This window comes from Crinia signifera, chromosome 4 (genome assembly GCF_055691185.1).
Source record: "Crinia signifera chromosome 4, ASM5569118v1, whole genome shotgun sequence".
In the NCBI taxonomy this organism is placed as follows: Eukaryota; Metazoa; Chordata; class Amphibia; order Anura; family Myobatrachidae; genus Crinia; species Crinia signifera.
Window position 1 is genome coordinate 79,449,504 of NC_139220.1, and position 25,795 is coordinate 79,475,298.

General features: G+C 39.2%; 1 protein-coding gene across 13 annotated transcripts in view; it reads left to right on the forward strand.

The window, feature by feature from the left end:
- TENM2 (teneurin transmembrane protein 2) overlaps positions 1-25,795 on the forward strand; it is a 2,252,147-nt gene that overhangs the window by 1,848,265 nt on the left and 378,087 nt on the right. For 10 of the 13 annotated variants that reach the window (XM_083181867.1, XM_083181872.1, XM_083181874.1 and 7 more), the window contains 2 exons: positions 3,333-3,455; positions 9,097-9,335. In XM_083181867.1, the coding sequence (XP_083037993.1) occupies positions 3,333-3,455; positions 9,097-9,335 (362 nt within the window). The remainder of the gene's footprint in view (positions 1-3,332; positions 3,456-9,096; positions 9,336-25,795) is intronic. The other 3 variants (XM_083181875.1, XM_083181873.1, XM_083181876.1) reach the window with 1 other exon arrangement.

A 25,795-nucleotide genomic window follows, 5' to 3' on the forward strand; every position in this document is an offset into this window, starting at 1 on the left:
TAAGTGTGCTATTGGACAAAGCGTTTCTTCCAGGCCACTATTTAGTCATCATCCTGTCACATGCCTTTCTTGCTCTTTTGCTCTCTCATTTGTCTGTTTGTTTTATGTAACCAATCCTTGTGTGTTTCCCAGTTCTCGCCTGTCAGTCACTATTACTAATGATTTCACTTTCCTAACAACAATCTTACACAGTCCAGTTCAATAGATTAGGACAGAAGAGCTCTATTGAATTGGAATTAGGACCTGAAGGGCCTGATTCAGACCTGTTTGCTAGGCTAGCATAAAAGTCAGTCAAGTCTTCGTTCGCTAATAACTTAAGTCACTCAAGTGTGCGTTTTTAGTCATGAGAGATGTTGCCCATAGCAACCAATCAGATGCTAAATTTATCTACAGTAGCACCTTCTAGAGGATAATATCTAGAATATGGTTGCTATGGGCAACTTCTCTTACTTCTAAAAACTCACAAATTAGATGTCAACTCATTTGGCACACCTTTACCTTTTCTCATGATATTATTTGTGCCATGATCCCTTCTATGTACAGAGCTGCGGAATATATCAGCACTTTATAAATAAGAGGTAATTATACCTAAGCACTACAATTGATAGCTTTCGGCGGTCATGCTGCATTCCGCTAGCAATGTGTTCCATCCTGCCTGCATGCAGGGCCGACGGAAGATGTTTCTGATACTGGGCAGGAGCGCACAACCTCAATGACATAGCTGATACACTTTAGATGATGTGTTCGATATGTCCATCGAATGGGATGACATATCTAGTGTGTGTCCATCTTTACTTATAGTTACATGGGTATCTGCATATTTGCTCCCCAGAGACACATGTTTGTAGGGGCAATGGTAAGCCTGGCTTCTGTAGGTCCCAAAGAATGGCTATGTGGGCAAGTTTATTGGCCGCTGCATGCACTACCACAAACAGATGGGGAAGACTATAGTGCAGTATATCTTCTGTCTTCCCCATCTGTATAATCTGTCATTGTAGCAAATAAACATGCCCATACGAATGGAATGGATTCATTTACATAATGTGCGTGTCTTAGGTGGGGCGTTCTTCGTGTCTATGACCTGGGAAGGTGGTAAAGTTACCACCTCTCACAATATTTAAAAGGCCAAAAGGATTTTCCAATTAATATGTTGTAATTAAGAGGTTGAAATGTTGCAAAGCCCAATTAATTCATTGTTTTGTACAAGTCTTTAGTTGTATTATGCCACAGAAGAGCAGAGCAATAAAATGCTACCTTGTTAATCCTGCGTTGAAGTAAACTTCGGCCTATGTGATTGTACATTAGTTCCATCGGGAGCCGTGTCTAAGCCAGCAGAGTGAGAAGGCAGCCGTGCTCGTGGGGATAAGAACGTGGTTCATTTCTCAAACACACATTTTGGAATTAGCTTTTATTTTCTTCACAGAAAATAGTTCAAAGAATAGAAGAACATAACTCATGGCCTATAAATGCATTCAGCGATTAAAGTACTAGAAAGTATCTGGTATTTCTAGTCAACCTTCATCTATAAACGTGTAGCTGCCTGATGCCACAGTATAGCACAACCCAGGCTTTCTTTTTTTTAATTCTTAAAGACTCCTCCGACCAGAAATTTTCTATGGGTTTATTCATTATTGGTATTATGACATTGATTGTACAACACAATGCCAGACATTTATGCATGCAGAACATAGATGCAGCAGAGACATAACAGGTGAAGAAAAAAAGTGTGGATGCGAGGGTAGAAATGGCCAGGGCTGCCATCAGAAGTTTTGGGGCCCAGGACTTCCAGAATAGACAGGACCCCCCACCACATCACCTAGAGGGCCGAGAAGTGGTTCCGGTTAACAGAGCTACAGTGTCTAGATTGACAGTCGATAGGTCTACCCCAAAAGGTCAAGAGGGTCAAAAGGTCAACATACAATAGGTTGACAGAGTCAAACTGTCGACATGAAAAAGGAAGAAACATGACTAGGCCGACATGAGTTTTTCCTAATTTATTTTTAAACCGGCTCGTTCTTACTTCAGCCTCCATTTTGGCATAGAGGGAGAATAAAAAGGTGTGCCAAGTGTAGCCAGGCTCCGAGCTGGAAGCATGGTCAGTGTACACATTACACTAATTGAGAGTCCATGTAAACTTTTGTCGACATTGACACCAAAAATGTGAAAAACTCATGTTGACATTTTCATGTGTCTACCTTTTTCATATTGACATTTTGAGCCCGTTGACCTTTTCACCATGTTAAACTTTTGATCATGTCTACCTTTCCCATGTCAACCTTTTGACCTATTGACCCTGTCAACCTATTTGATGATGACCTATTGACCCTGTCAACCTATTTGATGATGACCTATTGACCTTGTCAACCTATTCCATAATGACCTTTTCTTCCTATTGACAGTCTATGTAGACACTGTCTATATAATAATCCACACCTGCTGAGAAGCATTACACCAGTCATACATATGACAGCGTGCCATGTGTCTGCCTGTAATAATTTTACTGAAGGACTAGGATCTAGTAGGGTCTGTCTTGTTAGGGAAAGGAGGTTACATATTTTTAGTAGCAGTTACTTATATGTATATAGAGCCAGTATATTCTGTCGACTTTACAATTTGGAACAAATACGTAATAAAACAAGACTTGGTAACAGCAGAAAGGTTACACACTATAGGGAAATATTAGGGTTACAGTGACGCTATTATCCAGTATATGTTATATTAGCATGTGTTACACCCACATCTCCCCCTCTATTTCTTTGTTTATATATTTCATAAAACTTATTTCTAATACTATATAAGTTCTGGAAACTTGGCAGTCAGCAGCAGCCTTGGGATGACTGTTAGTGTCAGCTGGGCCTAGCAATGGAGGTTCTGGCATTTAGCCAGTGAAGGCAGATGCCACTGTAAGAACTAATACTGGTTGACTTTAAGAACAGAGCCTCTTGAAAAAATGATTTGAAACAGGAAATATTCCATGATGTAAGAAGCAATGTATTATCCTAGGTTCTGAAACTCTGTCCTCAAGAACCCAAACAAGACATGTCTCCCAGGTCTACCTACGGTATCACAAGTGAAATAATTAGCTGCACCATTGAAAATGTGTCAGTGAGTAATGAATATACCTGTACACCTGCTATGGTAGGTGACCTGGAAAACATAAACTGTTTGGGGTCTCGAGGGCCATGTTTGAGAACCACTGTTGTATATATAAGATCTCCACCAAACAATCCAATTACATATTTAATTTAAAAAAAATGGCCTGAATAAGTTCTGGCACTTGCTGAGTTGTATCTGCCTACGCCTGCTGACCTGCCATTTTTCCTTGTAAACAGTCGCAAAGGACTCTGCCAGTGGGCAAGGCTACAGAAACAATATGAAGATGTTGGAAGGAGGTCAGAGAGGGAAAGCAGGACCAATTATATGCCCCCTGGCAAAAATGTGAAACACTGGGAAAGGTTAGTGAGGTGCACTCTGTATGTTTTTGTGTTTATATTTTGTGAAAAAATGCACCATTCAACTTTATGGAAATTGGCAAAACCTATAGGTCGAAGATAGTACAATTGTAAACGTTTCCAATATCAACCAGTAAGCTTGTACCAATCATTTTAGAGAATGTACTGATTATTATTGGGTACTACGGACAGCTTTTCCACTTCGCCACTCTCAGAAGGTTTTATACATTGCCTCTTTAGCCTCTCATGCATGATTTAGGTATAGTAATACTATATATAAGGAACAATTTAGATTTTAGTACATTGTATTTATATTTTTAAATTTAATTTGAAAAACCTCTTTTGCCATTCATCAGAAGAGCAGAAAAATAGAGCACATCAATAGGAGACATGACACATAAACCAAACTATATAATAGATATAATAAACATACGCATCAATAGGGGTCTACATATTTTCTGTCACTGACTACCAAAATGCCTCTACATTGTAAAAGAACACATCAAGTTCATACTTACTACACTCCAGAAAGATCCAGGAGACTCTGGAGTATTGTATTGTTCTCCTAGATGCCCAGAAGGACAGGCAAGTCTCACGTAGTGCTGCCTGTATGCAGTGATGTAAGTAGTCCACGTGATTTGATGACGTGATTGGCTCTTAATCTTGTCAGCATGGCCCAGCCAACCACACAATTGCTTGTTTTATAGACAACATGGCCTTGTTGCAGTTGCAGCTCTGCCCACATAGGCAACGTGTATAAGTCATGAAATAGTCTTTAAGAAGTTAGTCACATCTTTAAAACGAAATTAGAAATAATCTGCCTTTACCACTATTTTAGATTTAATGTGTATTGTACCTAATTAGCTGTGGAAACGTTAATATATTTGAATTGTTCACCTCAAAAGAACCATAAATAAAATAATGTGTTCACCCGTTTGTGCAGTGGTTAATATAAAGACTCAGTAAACCACCTGGAGATGCTTCTTATTTGTTCACACATTTATTTCCGAATAAAACATTGTTTTAAAGACATTACAGTTCTCACAGTAATGAGTGAAAATAGTATTCCATAATACATTATAAGCCATCATTTAGTAGCACAAGACTGTTTACAGCAGTAGAATTAATCCTGAGTCACTGGCATGATCAAATTCCTTTTTGCTACAGAATTTCTCTTGTTTACAAAAAAAAAAAATATTTATCTGCCATTTGTTTTAACTCTAATTACTTCTGTCTATGCATAGAATAATAACACCAGTGAAGATATTAGTTTAGTTTAGACAAACCCTGCAGATCTAGGGACAGATTATCTAAGCTTCAAAAGTGATAAAATGGAGAGTGATAAACAGCCAACCAATCAGCTCCTGTCTGACATTTTTCAAACACAGTCTGTGACATTGCAGGTTGGAGCTGATTGGCTGGCTGTTTATCACTCTCCATTTTATCACTTTTGAATCTTAGAGAATCTAGCCCTTAATGTGGGAGGGGTTAGGGAAAGCAATAGCCTCATTTGAACATCTGAATACAGGTTGAGTATCTCTTATCCAAAATGCTTGGGACAAGAAGAATTTTGTATAACGGATTATTCTATATTTTAAAATATTTTTATATTTCAATGAGGTATCTTGAGGTATCTTGCATTTATATTGTACAAACACACCATGCACATGAAATACACACAAATATATCTTATTTTTGCATAAGACAAGGTTTCAAACATGAAACAAAGTTTGTGTACTGTCTCAGATACTGAATTTAAATGCCCAGCAATCATCTTCTTGCACATATTTAGTGCCAGTTACATATCATGTCCCCGGTAGTGCTTTTAGCAAAAAAAAAAATTCTGGAATGTATGGTTTTCAGAATAATTTGGATAACGGATATGGTATTTGGATACCAAATTGGATATTTGATACTAAACCTGTATTAACATAATCTACTAGTTACAGAAAGTTTCTGTAACACTGGACTGGGAAGACTGACAGGTCAAGTACACCTTACTATAAAAAAAATCGGTACTTCTTTACTTTCACGGCGCGGGCCTATGGGCGGCACCTGCTGGGGGCGGCAAGGCATCCCCCTCCTTGCATGGAGCAGGGTTAGTGATTTACCTGAAGGGGAGGTCGCCCGGTGGGTAGTGGAGATTACTGGGGGCAGGGACGGCCTTCCATTACGCTGGCCGGGTACGTGGCAGCTGAGAACCGAGGCGAGCAGCGGTGGAGATGAGCGGCGCAAGTACCCACATCACAGCAGTGACAGCGCCGGGGGAATAGAGCAGCAGCCGCAGAGGTGATCAACACCTGGGGCACAGGAGAGAGTCGGCCATGGAGCGGATCAGCGGCAACCAGGCAGCAGCAGCGGAACCGGAGCAGGAAAGCAGATCCAGTGGTGGCTGGGGAGCTATTGAGTCGGGAGGCCGGCGCCATTGAACGGGATACCCGCCGATGGTAAGAATGAGACCCCTTCCTCTCCCCACCCTCTCTGCTTCCACTTGTCACCTCTCCCCCTCTTACTCCAGTCTGATCATCCCCATTTACCCCCTGTCAGCTCACCCAGTCACCTCCCTGTCAGCTTGCCCCCCCATCACCTCACCCCCTTACAGCCCTTAATAGATGGTGGGGCTGCAAAAAATCCTGGAGAGGGTCATGTTCGGAGGTATGTTGATTTGAATGTTTCATGCATTGTTTTGAAATATCTCTGCAGTGGCTGTATTACAAATTGGACTCATAAATCTTTTATATTTAAACATGGAAACCAATGTGTTTTGTCTGGATTGGGTGATTTTCTTCTTAGATTGCCGTAACCATGAGAGCCATCAGTGATACAGCACCCACACACACACACACACACACACACACTGCTCCTCTGCTGACAGCAGGCTATTCAGGGCCACCCCCACATACATACATACATACATACATACATACATACATACATCTATACATACATACACACTTACACACAACACACTGCATACATAAATACAGTATTCTCTCTCACACACCAGCACTGCACATAGTTATCATACCCATAAAAACACACACACTACATATACATAAATACATACACAGCACACATAACACACACACAAGACACACTGCATAGATACATACATAACTCATACAGCATACATTTACACACACACACACACACACCATACAACCACAGACACAGAACATATAGATATTCTGTACACACTTACTGTGTACAATGCGGCAGCAGGGAGACCGGGCTGCCCGGGTGTCTCCAGGTACACAGCTGGGGGGCTCCGGGCGAGAGGCTGGTGGCTCCGGGCGACGGGGTGATGGCTCCGGGTGAGGTAACTCCCGGCAAGGAGCCTCTCACAGTGCACATGACAGGAGCTGGGTGACATGACAGGAGCTGGGTGGAGGGGTGAGCCTGGAGTGCCGGACCAAGCGGCTTCCAGCACTTCCGGGAGCGCTATCAGCGAGGGCAGCTCAGTGGGGGTGCTGTGGGCAGAATGAATGGCCCGGGGCCCTGGGCCCTTCACTGGCTGGGCCCGGGACAGCCGTGCCTGCAGCACCCCTGTGTCGGTGGCCCTGCAGGGGCCTGCCCTGCTGAAGAGGAATGGGAGTAATCAGGGTGGGGCAACCTAGAACCTAGATGAATACGTGAGCACAAGTGTACGGCACTGTGATAGAAATATGAAAACCAAAGGAATACAAGACTGGACTGTGTCAGAGATAACATGGCCTGTTTCTAGAGCACATCTTGCATATATTCAGAGTGTGCATGCTCTAACCAGGCCTATGTATGTATGTATGTATGTATGGGCTATGCATAGCACTTTTAGGGGCATTCTCATGAAAGCAGTGATGACAGAATTGTAGGGTGATGATGGCAGGTATCACTAAGTGCCAAATACAGACAGCCAAAAATATGCATTTAGTTCAGTGAACGAATGTTGGAGCTATTACAGCCAAATTGTATTCATGCATGCCTCTGCCCTATTATGGGCGAGATGTATTAAGCCCTGAAAATTGATAAAATGGAGAGTGATAAGCCATCAACTAATCAGCTCCTACCTGTACCTTCAAACACAGCCTGGGCATGCAGGGGCTGATTGACTGTTGGTTTATCACTCTCCATTTTATCACTTTTTAAGCTTAGTACACCTGGCCCTGTAGGTTTTCCTTTCCAACCCTTAAAGGTGGCCTTGCTAAAATTTGCCACTTGCAACAGTTGCCACATTTTAATTGTATTAAACCTCTTCTGTCCTGTTCCTGCTCTGTGGTGCACGCTTATCTCACCTAGAGGGGTATCCTATTAGCCACAATTATTTCTCGGCCAAATGTCAGTGATGGCCGCTGTGCATGCCCGAACTGGCCAACACTAGAATTAATCTGTTGGGCGCCATCTAGAGATGAGGAATGTGTGTGTGTCTTGTGTAGATAGATAGATAGATAGATAGATAGATAGATAGATAGATAGATAGATAGTTAGTGCTCTTCATTTAAAAAAAAAATCAGACCACAAACTTCGTCAGCCAAGTATCTGTACTGTGATTAAAAGTATTTCAAATTACAAATTTTTCAGTGAAAAATGGACTATACAGTACATGACACATGGAAATAAATTTGCTGCATAATGTAATGTTGGGGTGACAAACATTTAAAAAAATGTACTGTATTGTCAAATTTTGAACATTGGCCTGATCAGTGAGGAATGCCCCTAAACACCCTTAAAGACGAAGAGTTTAGGTTTTGCAACAACATTATCACTTCACAAGTCTAGTACCTTCTACTAAAAACTGTCCTGTTTTTCGCGGGAATGTCCCATTTTTTTGGGATGGTCCTGCGTCCTGCCCGGGGCCGGCAGTGTCCCGTGGCGGGGGGGCATCTGGGAGCCCCCAGCCAGATGGGAATAGACGCTGTGCGCATGCGCATAGCGTCTATTCAGTGGAGCAGAGGACGGAAAACAGAGGTGTGACCTCATTTGCACAGAGCACTCCCTCATTTACATAGGGCACGCCCCCCTTTCGGGCACACGCGCAGCGGTCCTTCTTTAACTACTGAAGTTGGGAGGTATGCATCCTGCTGAGGAACTTGTACCTATATAATACGAAAGGAGAGTCCATTTGACGTTTAATTGAGCGGTCTCCCAATAATAATGTCATAAGGAATTTCCTCTACTACTGTATGTACTGTATGTGTAGAAACACATACAGTACATACAGTACATGCAATATGCCCATTTGCTTGTGTTATACTTAATTCAACATAGTGTAGAAAGCTTGAACATTGTGAGATGCATTATAAATGGGTTAATAGGAGATTGTATGTTTGTGTTTTCATTTGCAGTCTCCAGATGTCCTCCATTCGCGTATTAAATGCTGTCAGTGGTTCTATTTGACTAATAATGTTTGTGAACAAATGCAATATTATCTGTCAATTCAGCTTGCAGCTAAACATGTCTGTGTACATTTACACTTGCATGAATATCTGACTAGGGTATTGGTTATTGCATTAGGGGAATTTTCCTGCGGGAGCAATAAGTTGGTAACATTTACAAACAGCGGCAGAAATCGCTGTGACATGCTCGCTGCCACCTCTTCTTAGTCCTTATGACAGGACATTATGAATGTCAATCAGATGTTTTATCATTGTATCATTGTTCTTTCCAGGCACTTCTTGTTCAAGACATCGTCAGGAACGACTCCGTTATTCAGCAGCTCTTCTCCTGGATATCCACTGACTTCAGGAACAGTCTACACTCCTCCCCCGAGACTGCTACCCAGAAACACTTTCTCCAGAAATGCCTTTAAGCTGAAAAAGCCATCCAAGTACTGTAGCTGGAAATGTGCCGCTTTATCGGCTATTGCTGCAGCGGTTCTTCTCGCTATTTTGCTGGCTTACTTCATCGGTAAGTTTATTTTTGTTATATTCTACATGTTACTATTTTACAGGACATTTTATACACTGTCACTTATGATGACAATGCTCTGTTTGGGCTTGTGGCCAATCATTGTCCACGTAAACTGATTGGTCAAGTTCTTATGACCACATGGTTATTATTTATTGGACACCTTTTGCCCTTTATACATTTTGAATTCTTCTAGTTAAGGATTCTAACAAACTGTTGGTATGTTTTGTGGGGAATATTAGTCCAAATTCCATGAACCGCATCTCCATACTGTTGCCTCAGCTAGACTGGAGAGTCATGATGTAAGAAGGATCCATGCTTTGTCCTGTGGTCTCCATATTTTCACCCTACCATCTGCATGATGTAAATGAAAATGTCATTTGTCGGACCACATGACCCCTTCCAATCATTGACTATCCAATACCTGTGCTCTGATTGTGGCCACTTGCATTGGACCCTGATTCAAGTTATCCTGTCTGTGGGACTGTAAAAGTCAGACTGCTACTCCACTCTGTTAACTTTCATAAATGCCAAAGAATTGCCCAGTGCAGGTCTTCCAACATGTTGCGCCATTTTCCCATTATTTCATGGAAGGTACACTGCATTAGTGTCACATATTTTTGACTTTCCGTTCATATACAGATTCAGACATTCTGTGAAATCGGTACTTTGTCTACAATCTCCTGGTGGTCATAGTAATTTGTCCACTCAATGTATATTTGGTAGATTGTGCCCATCTATATTTAAACGTTGTGATTTCTTATTCAATTCTCACAAAGTCGTGTCAAGGATCTAATCATTATTTTCAGTTTAATGTGCGTTGCTGTGAGATTTTTTATACTTTTATTGCAATTTGTTGCATATTTATTATCTTTGTAACCTAACAATAGAATGATTGTACTAAAATTGTGTGTATTTAATTCCCACTACTGGGCCACTGTAGATTTGAATGCAAGTCTGCCATATTTGCTTTCACCCTGCCTTCATGTAGAAAAAATGCATATGTTTGAATGTCCGCCTCTATCATATCCTTAGTTTCATATCGCCTTTATAAGTGCACATTTGCAATAGCCCTATTCTGATTACAAACAGTTTGTCTAAAAACAGGCATAATTGCATGTACTGTATGTGCAAGTTTACATGGCCCGCATTTCTGCCGGCCTATGTGCAAATGCACCGTTACCTCCCAATTCCGCCTCTTCAGATTCAAATGAGATCCAGTTAAGTTCTTGCATGTGATTGGTTATAGAATATGTATAGTGTGATGACATGCGAATACGTGCACAAAACCAATTTAAGGTTAACTCTCCATTGGCCCCAAAGTGTATGCAATTAATTGAGAAATTACTCAATTATTCTTACCTGGATGTTTTTTTTAATGATGATGCGTTACTTATTTTATGTAGTTTCATAGTTATGTGTATACAACACAACTATGTTGTTAGACTATACTGTATGGTTTTGGGGCACATTTATAAAAGGACATAAAAAGCAACAGGGCTCTGTTTTGCTTTTCTAAATCCATTAAGGGGCTTTCTGCCATGATAGTATTGTGTTTATCAACAATAACCCTGCCAACAGTCAAGATTTGCATTATTTTGAAAAAAAATTTTGTGCGTGTGTTTCTTTTAAAACAAAGTAAAACTGAAGGCCACAAACTAAGCTTATTACAGATACTGGGCCAGTGAAATCATAATGTAATAAGTGTTCCCGCAGAGGCAGCGAAGGGGGCGTGTGCAGCAAATTCCATTCCGGCATACATGCAGAGCACTCTCCCCTCCATGATTGGCTGTCCTGTGCAGCAAGAAATGGTTGGGCCCACTACTTTATATATGGTGAGGTAAAACCTGCGTTCCCCCATTATACTGTAGTTACAACACTGGTTACCAGCCCATACCATTCATGTGACCAATTGGAGAAAAGAAGAATATCTTATTGTCACAAAAGCAGTCACAATGATACATTGTTTGATATATAAGATAGAAAGGCCTGTAATTTTTAAGTGCAATTGTGAAATGAATCGCTAATATTAATATAAACATATCATTAAGTAGAATTATGTTAATACTAGCCACAACACAACAGTTTAGGGCTTTAGGCAGTAAAGTAAAATGACCAAACTGACTAATGTATCATGCAGTATGAAAAATGGATACGTGTACCTGGGGAGATGTTGCCCATAGCAACCAATCAGTATTTATCAAGTACATTCTATAAAGTAATAGGTAGATTCTGATTGGCTGCTATAGGCAATTTCTCTACTGGTCTACTTATCTACTCTTTTCACTGCTTGATACCTCAACCCCAATAGTTCCAATCAGGCAAAATGTCTTATGGCTCAGTGACGATGACAATGTATACTTCAAATAGAAGGTTGTATATATTGTCTTGTTTTCTAAGGCTGAAACTACATTAAATAAAGATTGACAAATAAGGGTTATACAGTACTAAGCTGACTTGGATTTCACCAGAGTAAACTGAGGATTGAGGGCATCCTTTAATATGGATTGCTATACTGATGAGTAATTATACATGATGTTACTATGGTACATCAGTTGATCATACGCAGAAACTTATTTATTTACGTACAATACCAGATTTACACAAACATATACAGGTATGAACCCTGGGGTACATGTATACATTATAAACAGATACAGCAGTAATATATATATATATATATATATATATATATATATATATATATATATATTACAAATAAGATAATTATAATAGCTTCATTCTATTTTTCTTAGAATTTTTTACTCAAAATAAAACTCTGGAGTATAGAGTGGGATATGACAGAAGAAGCTCTGCCTCACATCACTGCACATCACTGTATCCTGTAGATGGCATTTAATGTGACAGTGTTGTTTTTATTATAGCCTTAGAACTACTACATAGCCCACCTGCCTACCCCCAGGTCTAAACTACACCATGAGCCTCCTATGCTGCCAGGATAGCGCTTCTAGGTTATTGCCCAGCCCCAATTCACACTGGACAGGGGCATAATAATTTATGGTTTCCTGTTCCATTTTACACCATAATATGTTTTAAAATCTGAGAGTGATGAATCATTTAATTGGAAACATTCTGACACATAGAACATAGCTAAACTAAAGCATAGCTACAAACTTTATTATAGAGCGATGGTTGTTGGTGTACACACATGATGTGCGGCTTATAGTATGTGAGGACAGTGGGTGTGGAATGTGACTCCGACAGTCGGGATCCCAACAGTCATTATCCCGACGTCGGGATCCCGACTGCCCGGAGTCAGACAGCATGGCGAGCGCAAAAAAGCCCCTTGCGGGCTAGCTGCGCTCGCCACGCTGCGGGTACGGTGGCTCGCTACATGAGCCACCTATTCTATTCTCTATTCGAAGATCTGCCATGAAAACCCACTCGCTGGCCATATTGAATACACCCCTAAGTGTTCCATTAATAAACATTTAGTAAATAACCAGTATTGATGAACTACGATTTACTTTTTACCCTGAGTGTTGTGAGTTGTGTCCAGTAACAAACATGATATATAACAATTAAATGTACAGTATAGGTCCATATCCTAATCAGGGAGGCAGTGACTATAGATTTAAAAATACTCCCAAACAAATGAAATCTGAATAAAAATTAGCTTAAAAACTATGAAAATTTGTAATTTTTAAGAAGAACAATTGAATTTATCTATCTTTCTAATAGCCATTGCTCTAATTGGCAGTTAACAATACTAGTTATTTAATAATATATTTTTATAGTAAAGTATCTAACACCAGAAACACAGATAAATATTAACATAGCATTCGGCGTCTTTGTATATTTACACTAACAGTTGTGAAATGAGATACCAAATGCAAGAAAGAGCATGTTCTATAGTAGTCCTTGGCCTTATGTCCTTCATGAAAAGTTTCGTCCCTAGACCCCTCAAAAGAAGCAATGGGTGGCAAAGAGTTGTAGTTACATAAGCAATACAAATAGTGTGGTGGCATGCACAGATAAAACGTTCCGTCATACACCAATGGTGACGTAACATTTTGCCAAAGGTATAGTTTGTGCTTCAGCACCCAAAAGCTGCCCCCTACACCCCAATATGAAACTAACCCGGAACTAACTGAGCAGGAACACATTGCTAAACTACTGTAAATCATATGCTTATATGACATCACTAAGGAGTTCTTTGTCCGTATAATGCGCTACCTGTAGGCTGAAATCCTAGTGATGACATCAAATCTCTCAACGCACAAGGGATTTGTTAACAAGTGGTTTCAGCACATCACGTTTCTCTATGAACATTACTGTAAGTGTCTCCTTATACATACAGTTTGCAGCACAATTAGTGCTCCTTGTGCAAGGTACAGTACTGTAGAGCCCATAACCTCTACATAATACAGGTACTTTTAAGCTAGTTGTTACTGGCTTGTGGCCACAAGTGATATTATTCATGCAATTTAGCCATTCTCTATGTCCCTTATTGTGTTCAGTGTTTTTTTCTCATGTAATTTTAGTCTGGTACCACCATTATTATACATGTTATTTTTTCACTTGTGTAACATAAAGTACATAACAAAGTAGCTATCCTATATAGTGTAATAATGGATAATAGTCAGGAAACATGCTGATAAGAAATAATGTACCAAAATCTGGAGGTCATCCGAGCTTGTAGAATTTTGTAAATCTAAGTCCGTCGGTATTGAATCTAAAATGATTGCAATTATCTATGTTGTGCATTCAATAAGCACCTGACTGATACCAGCACACAGCGCACTGTGAGACCTCTCATGTAAGAGCCACGAATAGGATTTTCAAAAGCTATATATCTTGATTATGCCAATTCTCAGTGTGCAATGCCTTAGCATAAATCAAAAGCTTAAAAGTGGAAGAATTACCTTCTTTTTTTTTTACTCATTCTAATGAGTAAGCAGATGCTTATAGTCTACCTTTGGGTTCAGACTATCTAGTTGTTTGTCTGTCCCTCTGTCTCTAGCTGTGTGTCTGGAAATTGGTTAACACATTTCCATATAAAATTATTCAATTGATTTAATTTCGGAAAATGAAAAATCTAGACAAACACTCAGCAAGTACAGTACTGTGTGGTTCTTAAAGTTTCTTTTGAGAACTTTGTAGCAGGTGTCTGCTATAGGCACAAACTGTGTTTTGCCCTTACAGTCCCTACAGAGAACGAGACATCCCTAGTGGGGAAATGTGACAGTTGTTCATCACAGATTTACAGCTGTGTATAACATTTAGAGCTGTCAGACAGGGGCAGGTCATTTGAACTGAATGATCCAGTTGTACATGTTTTCTTGCTTACTGAAAAAACCCTTGACTTTATCACAATTGATATGTGTAAAGACCTATGCAGCTAATAAAGAAAACAAAGTGAATAAAACCTCACAGGATGAAATAAAAAATACAAATAATTAGAACGAGTTTTAATAAAATAGTCACTTTAAATATATTATCAACATATATTCAAAGAAAACATTGTGATGGACTACATTTTCTTCTCTTCAGGGCACGTCCGCCTTATTTAGCAGTGTCATTCTGCATGTTTCTCTCAGTGCAATTGAGCCTTAAAAGTTCCATGCAAAGTCCAACTATTCTTTTCAAACCAATATGTCACCGCAAAGCACAATGATGCTTTTTACATCCTCGATTTATTTCTAGACCAAGTACAAAATGACAATTCTGCTTTTGGGTTACAATACACAAGGCACCTGGTGTAAAACCCTCACATACATGTGGAATACATCTAACCTCCGCATTGAAAGTGCTGCGGTTAGAGCAGCACAGATGGGAGTCTGCCACATGGTCAACAGTTCAAGGTGTTGATAGTGATGTTGCCCTCCCTAGAATGTCAATGTTGACATCAGAAATGTCACCTTGTGAAATGTCATCATACTAAGAATGCCAACGGTTAGGGTGGGGTTGTGGTTACACATTAGGATGGTTAGACATAGGAGTCGGGATGAAAATACTCACCTAAACCTGTGCTCCGTCAAGCTCTGGAAGTTATGCTTACAGGACTGCTCTGGCCGGCAAGCCGCAATGGACTACTACAATGGAGACATTAGGTCAACACTCTGTCATGTTGGCATGTCCCCATACATATTGACATAATAAATGCTGTTATGGTCACTGTCGATTTCAACATGTTAACACATTACATGCTGATATTTCAACCATAGGAGATGACCCCAGTTCCATGAGGCAGCAGTGCAAACTATTGTGCACCACATTTATTTTTTGTTGTTACGGAATACTATGAACATGTGTACTCTATATTTGTTTATACTGTAGTTCAAATTTGTTTACTTGATATAAATGATTGAAAATTATGTTTATGAATTACCTACATATTTCCTTTAATAATTTTGTGACTCATTAGGAGAGGAGAAACATGGTCACTTCCGAGGAGGAATGAGATGATCCATTTCAGGTGACAATCCCTCCATAACCTAATATCAGCCAACACGTCTGAGTGTGACGTTAAATAATGGAGCCAAACTCTGAGAGGTTAAACGATGGTATTTGGAGCTTGTTAAAATGGGCCATATTGCAGTGTTCATTGATAATTAGTGTTCATTCTCGCAACCGCCATATTTGAAAACCCATGCAGTTCCTCTTCCCTGCCTGGGGTGTCGCTGTCTGCTGTAGTGCTTCTAGCACAGTGTGGTTGTAATATAAGCACTGATTTGCAAACCAGACCTGTGCTAGAAACACCACAGCAGACAGTGACACCCCAGGCAGGGAAGAGGAACTGCATGGGCTTTCCACTATGGCGGGTGCTAGAATAAACACTAGATAATATAGTAGGAATTTATACCCTAATGCAGGAGATATCACCAATATTGTCTGGATCCTTAAACCTTTCGATAAATAGACCCTTTGCTTAATTTAGTCTTAATTGTAAAAATATCTTTCACATATCTGTCAGTTTTTGTTCCTAATTCTTTGCCATATCCATTAGATGACATCCACTGGTAACATCCACTGATCACTACAGTCCAGCCATTAACAAGTCTTGTTCTGTGCTTATTCACAATGAAGACATTTATGCACACATAAATGTACAGATTTCACTACAGTAAGTAACCCAATTCTGTCTTTGGTGCCTCTTCGGGGAAGAGACATCAACTCAAAGGTAGTGTGCTGTAGAACATGAGGAGGACACTTACTAGGACTGGTGCACAGGAACACGTGTTGTAACTTATACTGTACCTACCAACCAGTCACATGTCACTGTCACTTTCCCACTGTAAACATCTAATTGTTTATATACAGTAATGCAATAGTTGCCATGAACAACAACACTTAAGTTTATTTCCGTATAATAATTAATTGTTTTAGACTTCTTAGTTATATAGTCTGGATTTTATTACAATATACTGGAAACTGGATGTTTTTATTTTATAACTTCCTACAAATTGCGCAGATTAATTTAATTTTTTAGAGTTAAAGTGACTTTTATCTTTCCGTAAAAGCTATGCTAAATCAATGCTTCCCAAATAGCTATTGCATCAGAAAATGCAGTATTCATATATACCATATATACATGACAATCAATTTATTTTTATATCAGCCTTAAACTTCAACAGGAACCATAATAACAATGGTCAAAATTCCTTTTAAAGAAAAAAAATCAAATACAGTGTTATTTCTCCTGATCAACTGGGAACCTACAATAAATTTAATTTGCTTTCATCCTAAAATTATCAGCTATTACATCTTCCCAAACTTATGTAGTTTAATTACATTAGTCTCAGTGGACTTCAAATAAAATTTTTACCTCAGAATGTCATGGGTTTACCTCAGAAAGTCAAGTGGGATTTTTTTTTTCAAAGGCGTTTTGGGACTGAGAGTAAACACAACACAGTTTGTAGTGGTCATTGAAGGTTATTAGAATTGTTCTCTGGATAAATCTACGTACATCATTTGCATGGACTAATTTGTATCTCTTTCGCTATATAGTCTGCATGTTTCTGGCTATATGATCTTTACGGAGAATGTCACTAATATTGAATGGCCCAGCCAACGAGCACACTGTACTTTGTATTTATATGGGCATCACAGACAGTGTAATGGTTAGCATTACTGCCTCACAGCGCTGAGGTCATGGGTTGAATACACACCATGACCGTAACTGTGCGGAGTTTGCATATTATCACCGTGTTTGCGTGAGTTTACTCCGGGTACTCCGGTTTCCTCCCACAATCCAAAAATATACTGGTAGGTTAATTGGCCCAACAAAAATCAACCCTAAAATATCTGTGTGTGCGTGTCCATGTTGTAGGGAATATAGATTGTAAGCTCCACTGGGGCATGGACTGATGTGAATGTTCAAATATACTCTGTAAAGCGCTGCGGAATATGTGTGCACTATATAAGAAACGGTTAATAAATAAATATCACATTCACTACCCAACTCTACCTCCTACTTTTTGGGTTACTGTACTACTCACAGACACTTTGCTATTCACCAATTATTATTTGCAAAGTGCTGTGCTAAGAGCTATAAAAGAGGAAATGGTAATCAAGATTGTAATAGGGATCATTGATCCCATAAAAAAAAGACTATACATACTTATTGGCTGACCATAAATGGCTAAATAAATAACCAAAAGCACTTACAGCCCATCATCTGTTTACTAAAAAGACATTCCATTTACCTTCTATTACAGCAGTCATTAGTGCTCTGTTCACAGTGCATATCCGCAGACAGGCTTATATATGCGAGTAAGTCAGTGGTGTACGTAGCCATAAATCTCTAGGATTGCCATGCTGCAGGTACTCCCTGACAGACAAATGCTGGTATACCTGGTAGAACATTTCATACTAAATAATGGTAATAGCCACGTTTACTACTCACTGATGATCAATGAGGCCATTTACTTAACAGCATTACACAAGCATTCAGTTGCTAGTTTAAGTTTGACAGCTTCTTAGGAAAAAACCCTGAGATGTTGCTCTTACTAACCTGCGGTATGTGGTATTCTGTGGCTGCATGACAAAAAAACAAAGAGTTGAATAAAAATAAATAAATGGGATGTATAAAGAGACTCGAGTCTTAACCAGCACCAGCAATTTTCTGTGAAAGCAGACTACTGTTATACCAGAAAAACTATTTTAAGTTAATAACTAATTGATGTACTTTTTCTTCTTGCACAATGGGCAAATTTTACTAAGAATACAACTACGTCTCACTCGTATTCATATTTTGGATAGAACTGAATACGACTGGCATTGGTAGTGTATTTGTATTCGGTAGTCGTATTTTTTACTGAAATTTATTTATCGATGGCGTATGGCAGTGTTTTTCAACCACTGTGCCGTGGCACACTAGTGTGCCTTGAGCTGTTCTCAAGTGTGCCTCCAGATCTAGAGATGCCCAAACTAGTTTACAGCCAGCACCAGTTCAACTGTTATTTACTGGTCTCTTCTTTTAATTTAAAGGGCCAATGTATTTTATTTATGTTACCTGTGGGGACCAGTGTGATTGTTTTTTATATGGGGGGCAATAGGTTTGGTTTATTCCTGTGGGGACCAATGTGTTTTGCCCTGTGGAGATCTCATGGTGTGCCTTGGCAATTTTAAATCTTATTTAGTGTGCCGCAAGGTAAAAAGGTTGAAAATCACTGGCGTATGGTGTCTTATGGAGTTGTATTTTGTCGTACATATTCGTATTTTTGTTTGTATGCGTATTTTTCAGTGGTTTTACGCATGAGTAATAGCTAGTTTTACATATATATTTTTGAAATTGATACGTACGTATTTGAAAAATATAGCCATATTTGCCAGAGGCAAGAATCGCAACATAGCTAAGTTTAGCCATGCGGAGAGTTGTGCCCTGGTGCGTGTGATCATGACCTACCGCCAGAACATTCCCAACAGCAAACAAATGCTTGTATGGAGATTTTCACCCTGTCAGCCTCAGTCCTATTGATATTTTTACAGTGTTTACCTTAGCTATATGGACCATCTGCACCCAATGTATGTCAACCTTATTTTGATGGATGGAATCACAGATCCAGATACCCCAAGAAATGACACCAACGCAGCCTCAAAGCTACCTGTACCACCTGCTGCGGAGGTCCACTTTCAGGATCCCAGCATCTTATTTGGCCCAGTGATAACACATCAGTAGACACATTCAGTAATTACCCATGAGAAGTGTGAGTGTGTGTGTGGTAATGGCCTTTTATAAGGCACACATTTGTGCAGGGCAGTCGCTGTGCTGATGTAATAGAGATTACTTTTACCTGTGTAAGTCTGCAAACATGTGAAATACGCCTCAAAATCAAGGTGTATTTTTAAAGTGTATTTTCTTACGAATTGTACTGGTTTACACGACATATAGCATATATTTTCTTGCTAAAAAATTGTGAAGGGTGACTTTTATGCATATTTGTGCAAAACTAAGCAATTAACCATTGGGTGTCATAAGGGGAATGATCTTTATGTGTACTTAACAACGGGCGGTGATATTTTGTCATATATAACCAGAGTTTTTATAAGAATGTGATTGTTATTAATTAATAAATATTTTATATGTTTATAATATAGTCCTACAGCGCTGTCTATTCTTTCTCTTTTTGTTCTTCTATTCACCAAGGGTTGAGTATCCCTTGGAGATAGCAGCTTGGACTATATTTAAGGTTATTGCGCTCAGTGCAATTCTATTTAACATTTGTACCGGTGCTGGCATACTCAGGAGTGTAATAAGTATGTAGTCATGCCCCCCACTGCCTGTCCCTTTAAATTGGGGGGGGGGGGGGGGGTGGGTTGGGGGAACAGCAGTAATTAATATGAAAAATAGTACTAATAATAAATAACTATTTTACATAAATCATTGCAGTTTCATGGATTTGGATCCAGTAAAATACTGTAGCCTTTTAGATAACCCTTTGATAGAGGCAGCAAGAATTCTACAGAAAATGTTATGCTAATTATTTTTATTTTTGGCACACAAAAGTTTGTGCTATACTAAATATTTTGCTGGGCCAATTTAATAGTCTCATAAGCATTTTATTTAAATTCTCATATCCTGTTTCCATTCAAGGAACATTTAATTTTCTTCCAGCTAGGTTTACCTGCTCAGGTTCTGATGTACAACATTGTGACATTTTTGACAGAAATGCTTCAGTTGCAAAGTGATGCGACTAGGATGCACCAGGAGATTTTCACACTTGTATGTATGACTGAGTCTGTATTTGACTTGTCCTGGAAAACAGGTTCAACCGCTCTATCGTAGAACTTCTGTATACAGATTCAGAGACTTAGTAATATTATACTGACCTAAAACAATTTGATCCTCAACCACCATCCCGTGAAACCTCAGCAAGTGCTCCATGGCTCCAGTTTGGGAACTACTTAATTAACTAATGGAACTAATCTTCAATCTCTGAAGCTAAGGTAAATTGGGCCAAACCATACTCATATTATATATATATAATTTCCTTTCTTGAATAAAAAGAAAAAAATAACTAAATTCCAAAGAAACTCCTGTCTTTATAGGATAGGAAAGTTTTAAATTAGGGCTTGCATGCTTGACTGTTTTCATTTTCAATTTGCATTGTTATTAATTTCAGATTATGCTGGTTTTTGTTCATGACGTTGACGAACACAAAGACCAAAAGGAAAGAGAGCAAGCAAGGCTCTGGCTTTTTTACCCATAAATGTATTGCATTCTAACCGTATAAAAATGTGCAAACAACTAAGATTAGCAACATAATAATACAAACTAGCTAAATATTCTGGCTTGCTGTTCAAGCTTTCTCTGCAGATTAAGCCCATACTTAATTATTTGGAACAATACAGAGGACACAATAAAGCATTTAAAATTAATTCATAATCACCCAAAGAGAGAAACTTGACATAAAAATGGAAACATGAAAGAGCACATCTAATTTGCTTGAACCCAGGCTTCATTGTATGTGTCTTGAGACAGTGTGGAACAAAGTTGTAAGAGTAGAAATAACAAATTATGATATAAAAAAGCTGTAATAACATTCAAATTCTTAATTTGAAAGTGTGTTATATACAAATCTTTAAAGACCAGCGCAACCATTTGCTTATGTTAGATAACAGTACAGGATGTATTGCAGCTACAGAACCCGATAATGATGACTGACAGATGACACAACGGCTGTGCATCAACATTTAGTTTATTACATAGACTGCATGTGAATTGAATTAGATGTCAACACATCAACAAATTTACGAACAAAGGACAAATGTGTACGATTCATATTTATTTCAATCATATTTTTTTTTTTTAATTTCTAAAAAATTTGAATGGATACACCATCGATAGAATACAGCCATAAAGCTTATTCTTTTCAATGACACAGACTCATTTACTAATGATTCGTACTGGTGAATACAAATCACTACTAGAAATCTAGTAAATGTGAAATAGACCATGTTTTTTTGGTCATTTTAGAGGGAAGCCTGCATGGATCAATAAGATCCATGCAGGCTTCTTAGTGTAAAATTAGTTTTTTTGAATTAAATTAAAAACTAGAACCAGCCCAGGCTCAAAGAACCAGTCCTGGTTTTAGAAATTTAGGAGACAAAAGTGTTGGGGTTCCCCCGGATTTCTAAAACCAGCACCAGGCTCAAGGGCTGGTCCTGGTTCCCAAAATACGGGGACAAAAGGAGTAGGAGTCCCCCGTATTTCTGCAACCTGCACCAGGCCCATGCAGCCAGCAGGCTAATGTCACAACAGGTGGAAGCTTTTTATGTAAGTTCACCCGACCAAAGCATTAACCCCTGACTGGTCAGCCCGGGCAGGGACCCTGGGGGAGTGCCCACATACAGGGCAATAGCGGGCTCGCTGGTACTTGTAATTCTACAAAATTACAAATAGTGAAGTAATACACAGACACATAAGAAAAGTAAAAGTTTATTACATACAACATTCACACATACTATACTCACATATAGAGGTTCACCGCTGGTCTATCCCCTAGTTCAGTAGACTCTGTGGGTAACTGTAAAAGGAAATTATACTTACCAGCTCCTCTCTTTCTGATGTGTCTGTGTATTATTTCACTATTTGTAATGTTGTAGAACTACAAGTACCAACGGGCTTGTTATTGCCTCACATGCAGAGACTTGTAGTTCCAGACCATTCCACAATAGTTCATTCTCTCTTTTTATACACCTCATTCATCAGCCTGGTGCCTACCGCCCTGGGACACCGAGGACAGTCCCGGGCTTTAGCTCTGGCAGGGGGTATCCTGAAGGTGGGTCCCCTTCATTGGAGGGTGTCCCCATCCCCCAGAGTCCCTGGCCAGGTTGACCAATCAGGGGTTAATGCTTTGGACGGGGTAAGTTACATAAAAGTTCCCCCCGGCTGTGACATTAGCCTGCTGTCTGTTTGGGCCTGATGCTGGTTGCCAAAATATTAGAAACAGTCCAAATCATTTTACAATTAACATGCAGGCTTATACTGTATCTACATGATTACATTTGTGGAGTATTTACATTGGGTGCATGGCAGAGGTGGGAATTAACCCCCTACCCTTTTTTTCCTTATACTTTTAAAGGCTGAGAACCTCCTATACTGGGTCCCCAGATTGTGCCATACTCCTAAACTATCCCCATATGACTCCCATCAATTGTCAAACATCATATGTAATCTATTTAATAACTTGTATCTGCGGCTCCCAATATGTGGGCCGGACTATACGTACGTTGAATACCAGATTCCTTGAACACAGGAGGAACGTGATGAAGGGGTTTCTAAAACATTCACTTTCCAAACATATAAAAAATAAACATAACGGTGACCATAGAGTATTGAGAATACAAGGTATAGAACACATAGAGCAAACCTCAAGAGGAGGTGATCGATATGAAAAATTATGTGCCCGGGAAGCTTACTGGATCTTTTCACTAGGAACCCTATTCCCAGTTGGTCTTAATGACAACATAGAGCTTAATAACATCTAAAAATTGCAATATGATATAATGATAAGTCTCTCTTTCTTTCTCAATTTTCACCCACATATTCTTTTACATATATATACTTTTTTGGGTTATTAATATAGATATAAATATGGACACAAATGTGTACATGAGTAATTTTCGACAAAAGGTTGTGATGTTTTTCCTTTTGTTCTTAATTACATCTTCAGGATCATTCTGTGTGATTAAGGTGTATGATAACACCAACATTATTCTGATAACATTTTCTGCCTGTTCTAACTCTACATATGAAATATGGATATTAAGATATACTATAGTACATAAATACCTTCTGCCTGCTCTGGTTCTACGTATGAAATTTAGATATTTAGACTCATTATAGTATATATAAAATTAATTCATATTTACCATTATCATTATTATTATATTTTTATATTTATATTTATTATTATTTTTATATCTATATTTATTTTATTTTTGCTTATGTTTATTTATTTATTTATTTGTTTATTTACATTTATTATTATTTTTTTAAATTGGTCTATTGCTAGATATACATGAAAAATATAAGAAGATTAAATCTATTGATATTCATTATAATTATATAAATTTATGTATATATATTGGTCCTCCCTGTCTCTGTTTCCCCTTGTTTCCCCTTTTTTCCTCTTAACAAAGAATTAAAATGTAAAAGAAAAAAGAATAATAAATAATTATTATGAAGATATAGGATGGGACTAGAACCTGTCTCCCACTGTGACGGCTGGTTCCCAGTCGGAGTCTCTACCATGGAGCTACGTCAGCTCCATATTTAAATGAGTGCCAATAGATCTATTTAATCTTGATCAAAATATCCTCCAAAAAACGTTCGAAGATGCCATAGGAAACTTAACATTGGAAATTATTGTTTTAGTGTTATATATGTTATATATATATATGGATTTATTGTTTAGATGAGATCTGGAACTAATATTTACTATATATCCGAGTCCACACGGCCTAATTATAGATACACAAACTGTGATTGCCTGACCCGCAATGAATCTACAGGTGCGGCTTAATTGCTGCTAAAGGCTGATTGGCCAAACTACCTTTTTATACCTGGGCAGGTAACCAACCAAGTACCTTCTGATGAAACCGTCAGTACCCGCAGACGGAGAAACGCGTCAAGGATTTACTGCACCCGACTTATCTGATACTTTTGGCTGCCTCTGGATGATCCATTTACCTTTTACACCCCTGTGATCGGACTTTGCCACCTGCCGTACCACACCGTTGTACCCTGTGTCCCCGACCCAAGTGCCACTCCAAGTGCGTCTTTCCATCAGGACGCCCGGGTTACCTTCCAGCTTCCGTGATCAGACAGCTCCCAGCGCCAGCCCTTCTCCATCTGGGGCCACGCTGGTTGTCAGCGGCTCACTTCACGGCTCGTTAAGCTCCCAGCGCCAGCCCTCTTCCACCTGGGGCCACGCTGGTTGCAGCTGACGAGCGGACGCCCGGCTCACACAGTCTGCTCCCGGTGCCGGCTTATCTACATCACGCTACACCGGTTGAAGCGGACACACTGTGACGAGTGTAAGAACATCGCGAAAGGACGAGGACAGCAAGTGGTAATATTTAAGTCTCTACACATGAACTAAGACTTTGTGATAATGCATTATGAAACTTCTTTAATGAAAGATATCAGCTGATCTCCATAAGGATCTACACTTTAAACAGAGGCAATCTTCCAATACTGACCATCTAATACTAAAGTCGGGTGCTTATCTATATTTTGTATTTGCATATGCATTTTTAATCATTGTGTATTTTTTATAATGTACTGTTTAAATATATTCATTATTTTATATTGAGTAAAATCAAATAGATCAACACAGTGCGCGCTCTCTTTATTTTATTTATTTTCCTAATCTTCTGGGCTACTGGACTGTATATACTGTATGCTCACTCCTGAGACTCTCCCTGGCCTATCATAGGGATGTAATCTTTGCCCAAATGGTAGCTGAGGAATTGGGGCATAGGAAAGCTCTGATACAAGGGGAATGCTGATCACTGCTCCAGGTAGTGTTATCCCTAGACATATGGCTAACGGGATATCTAGCAGTGGTGTAGGGTGTGCAGAACACATAGGGCCCAGAGACTACTTACCTAGTGCTGGCAAACAGGTTCCTCCTCATCAGTGGCACCATCTTTCCAGTGACATCTTCAGGAAGATGCCATCATACAGTGGCTCTGAGTCCATGCTCCATCTTCCTGAATATCACTGAGGAGATGGAAAAGCAGAAGAGGAGGGATCCGCTTTCAGGCACAAGCTAATATGTGGAGGGGATGGGTGGTTAGCCAGTGCTCAGAGAAGTGTGACAACTGCTCATTGGCCCTCTCAGGCATTAATTCACACGTGGTGCTACAGGTGGGATTACAGAATCTAGTATTCAAATAAAAAATAAACCTGTAATAGAGCAACAGAAATACATTTAGACCAATAGAATGACAGTAAATATTGGGATCGTTGTACATTTTATATCAAG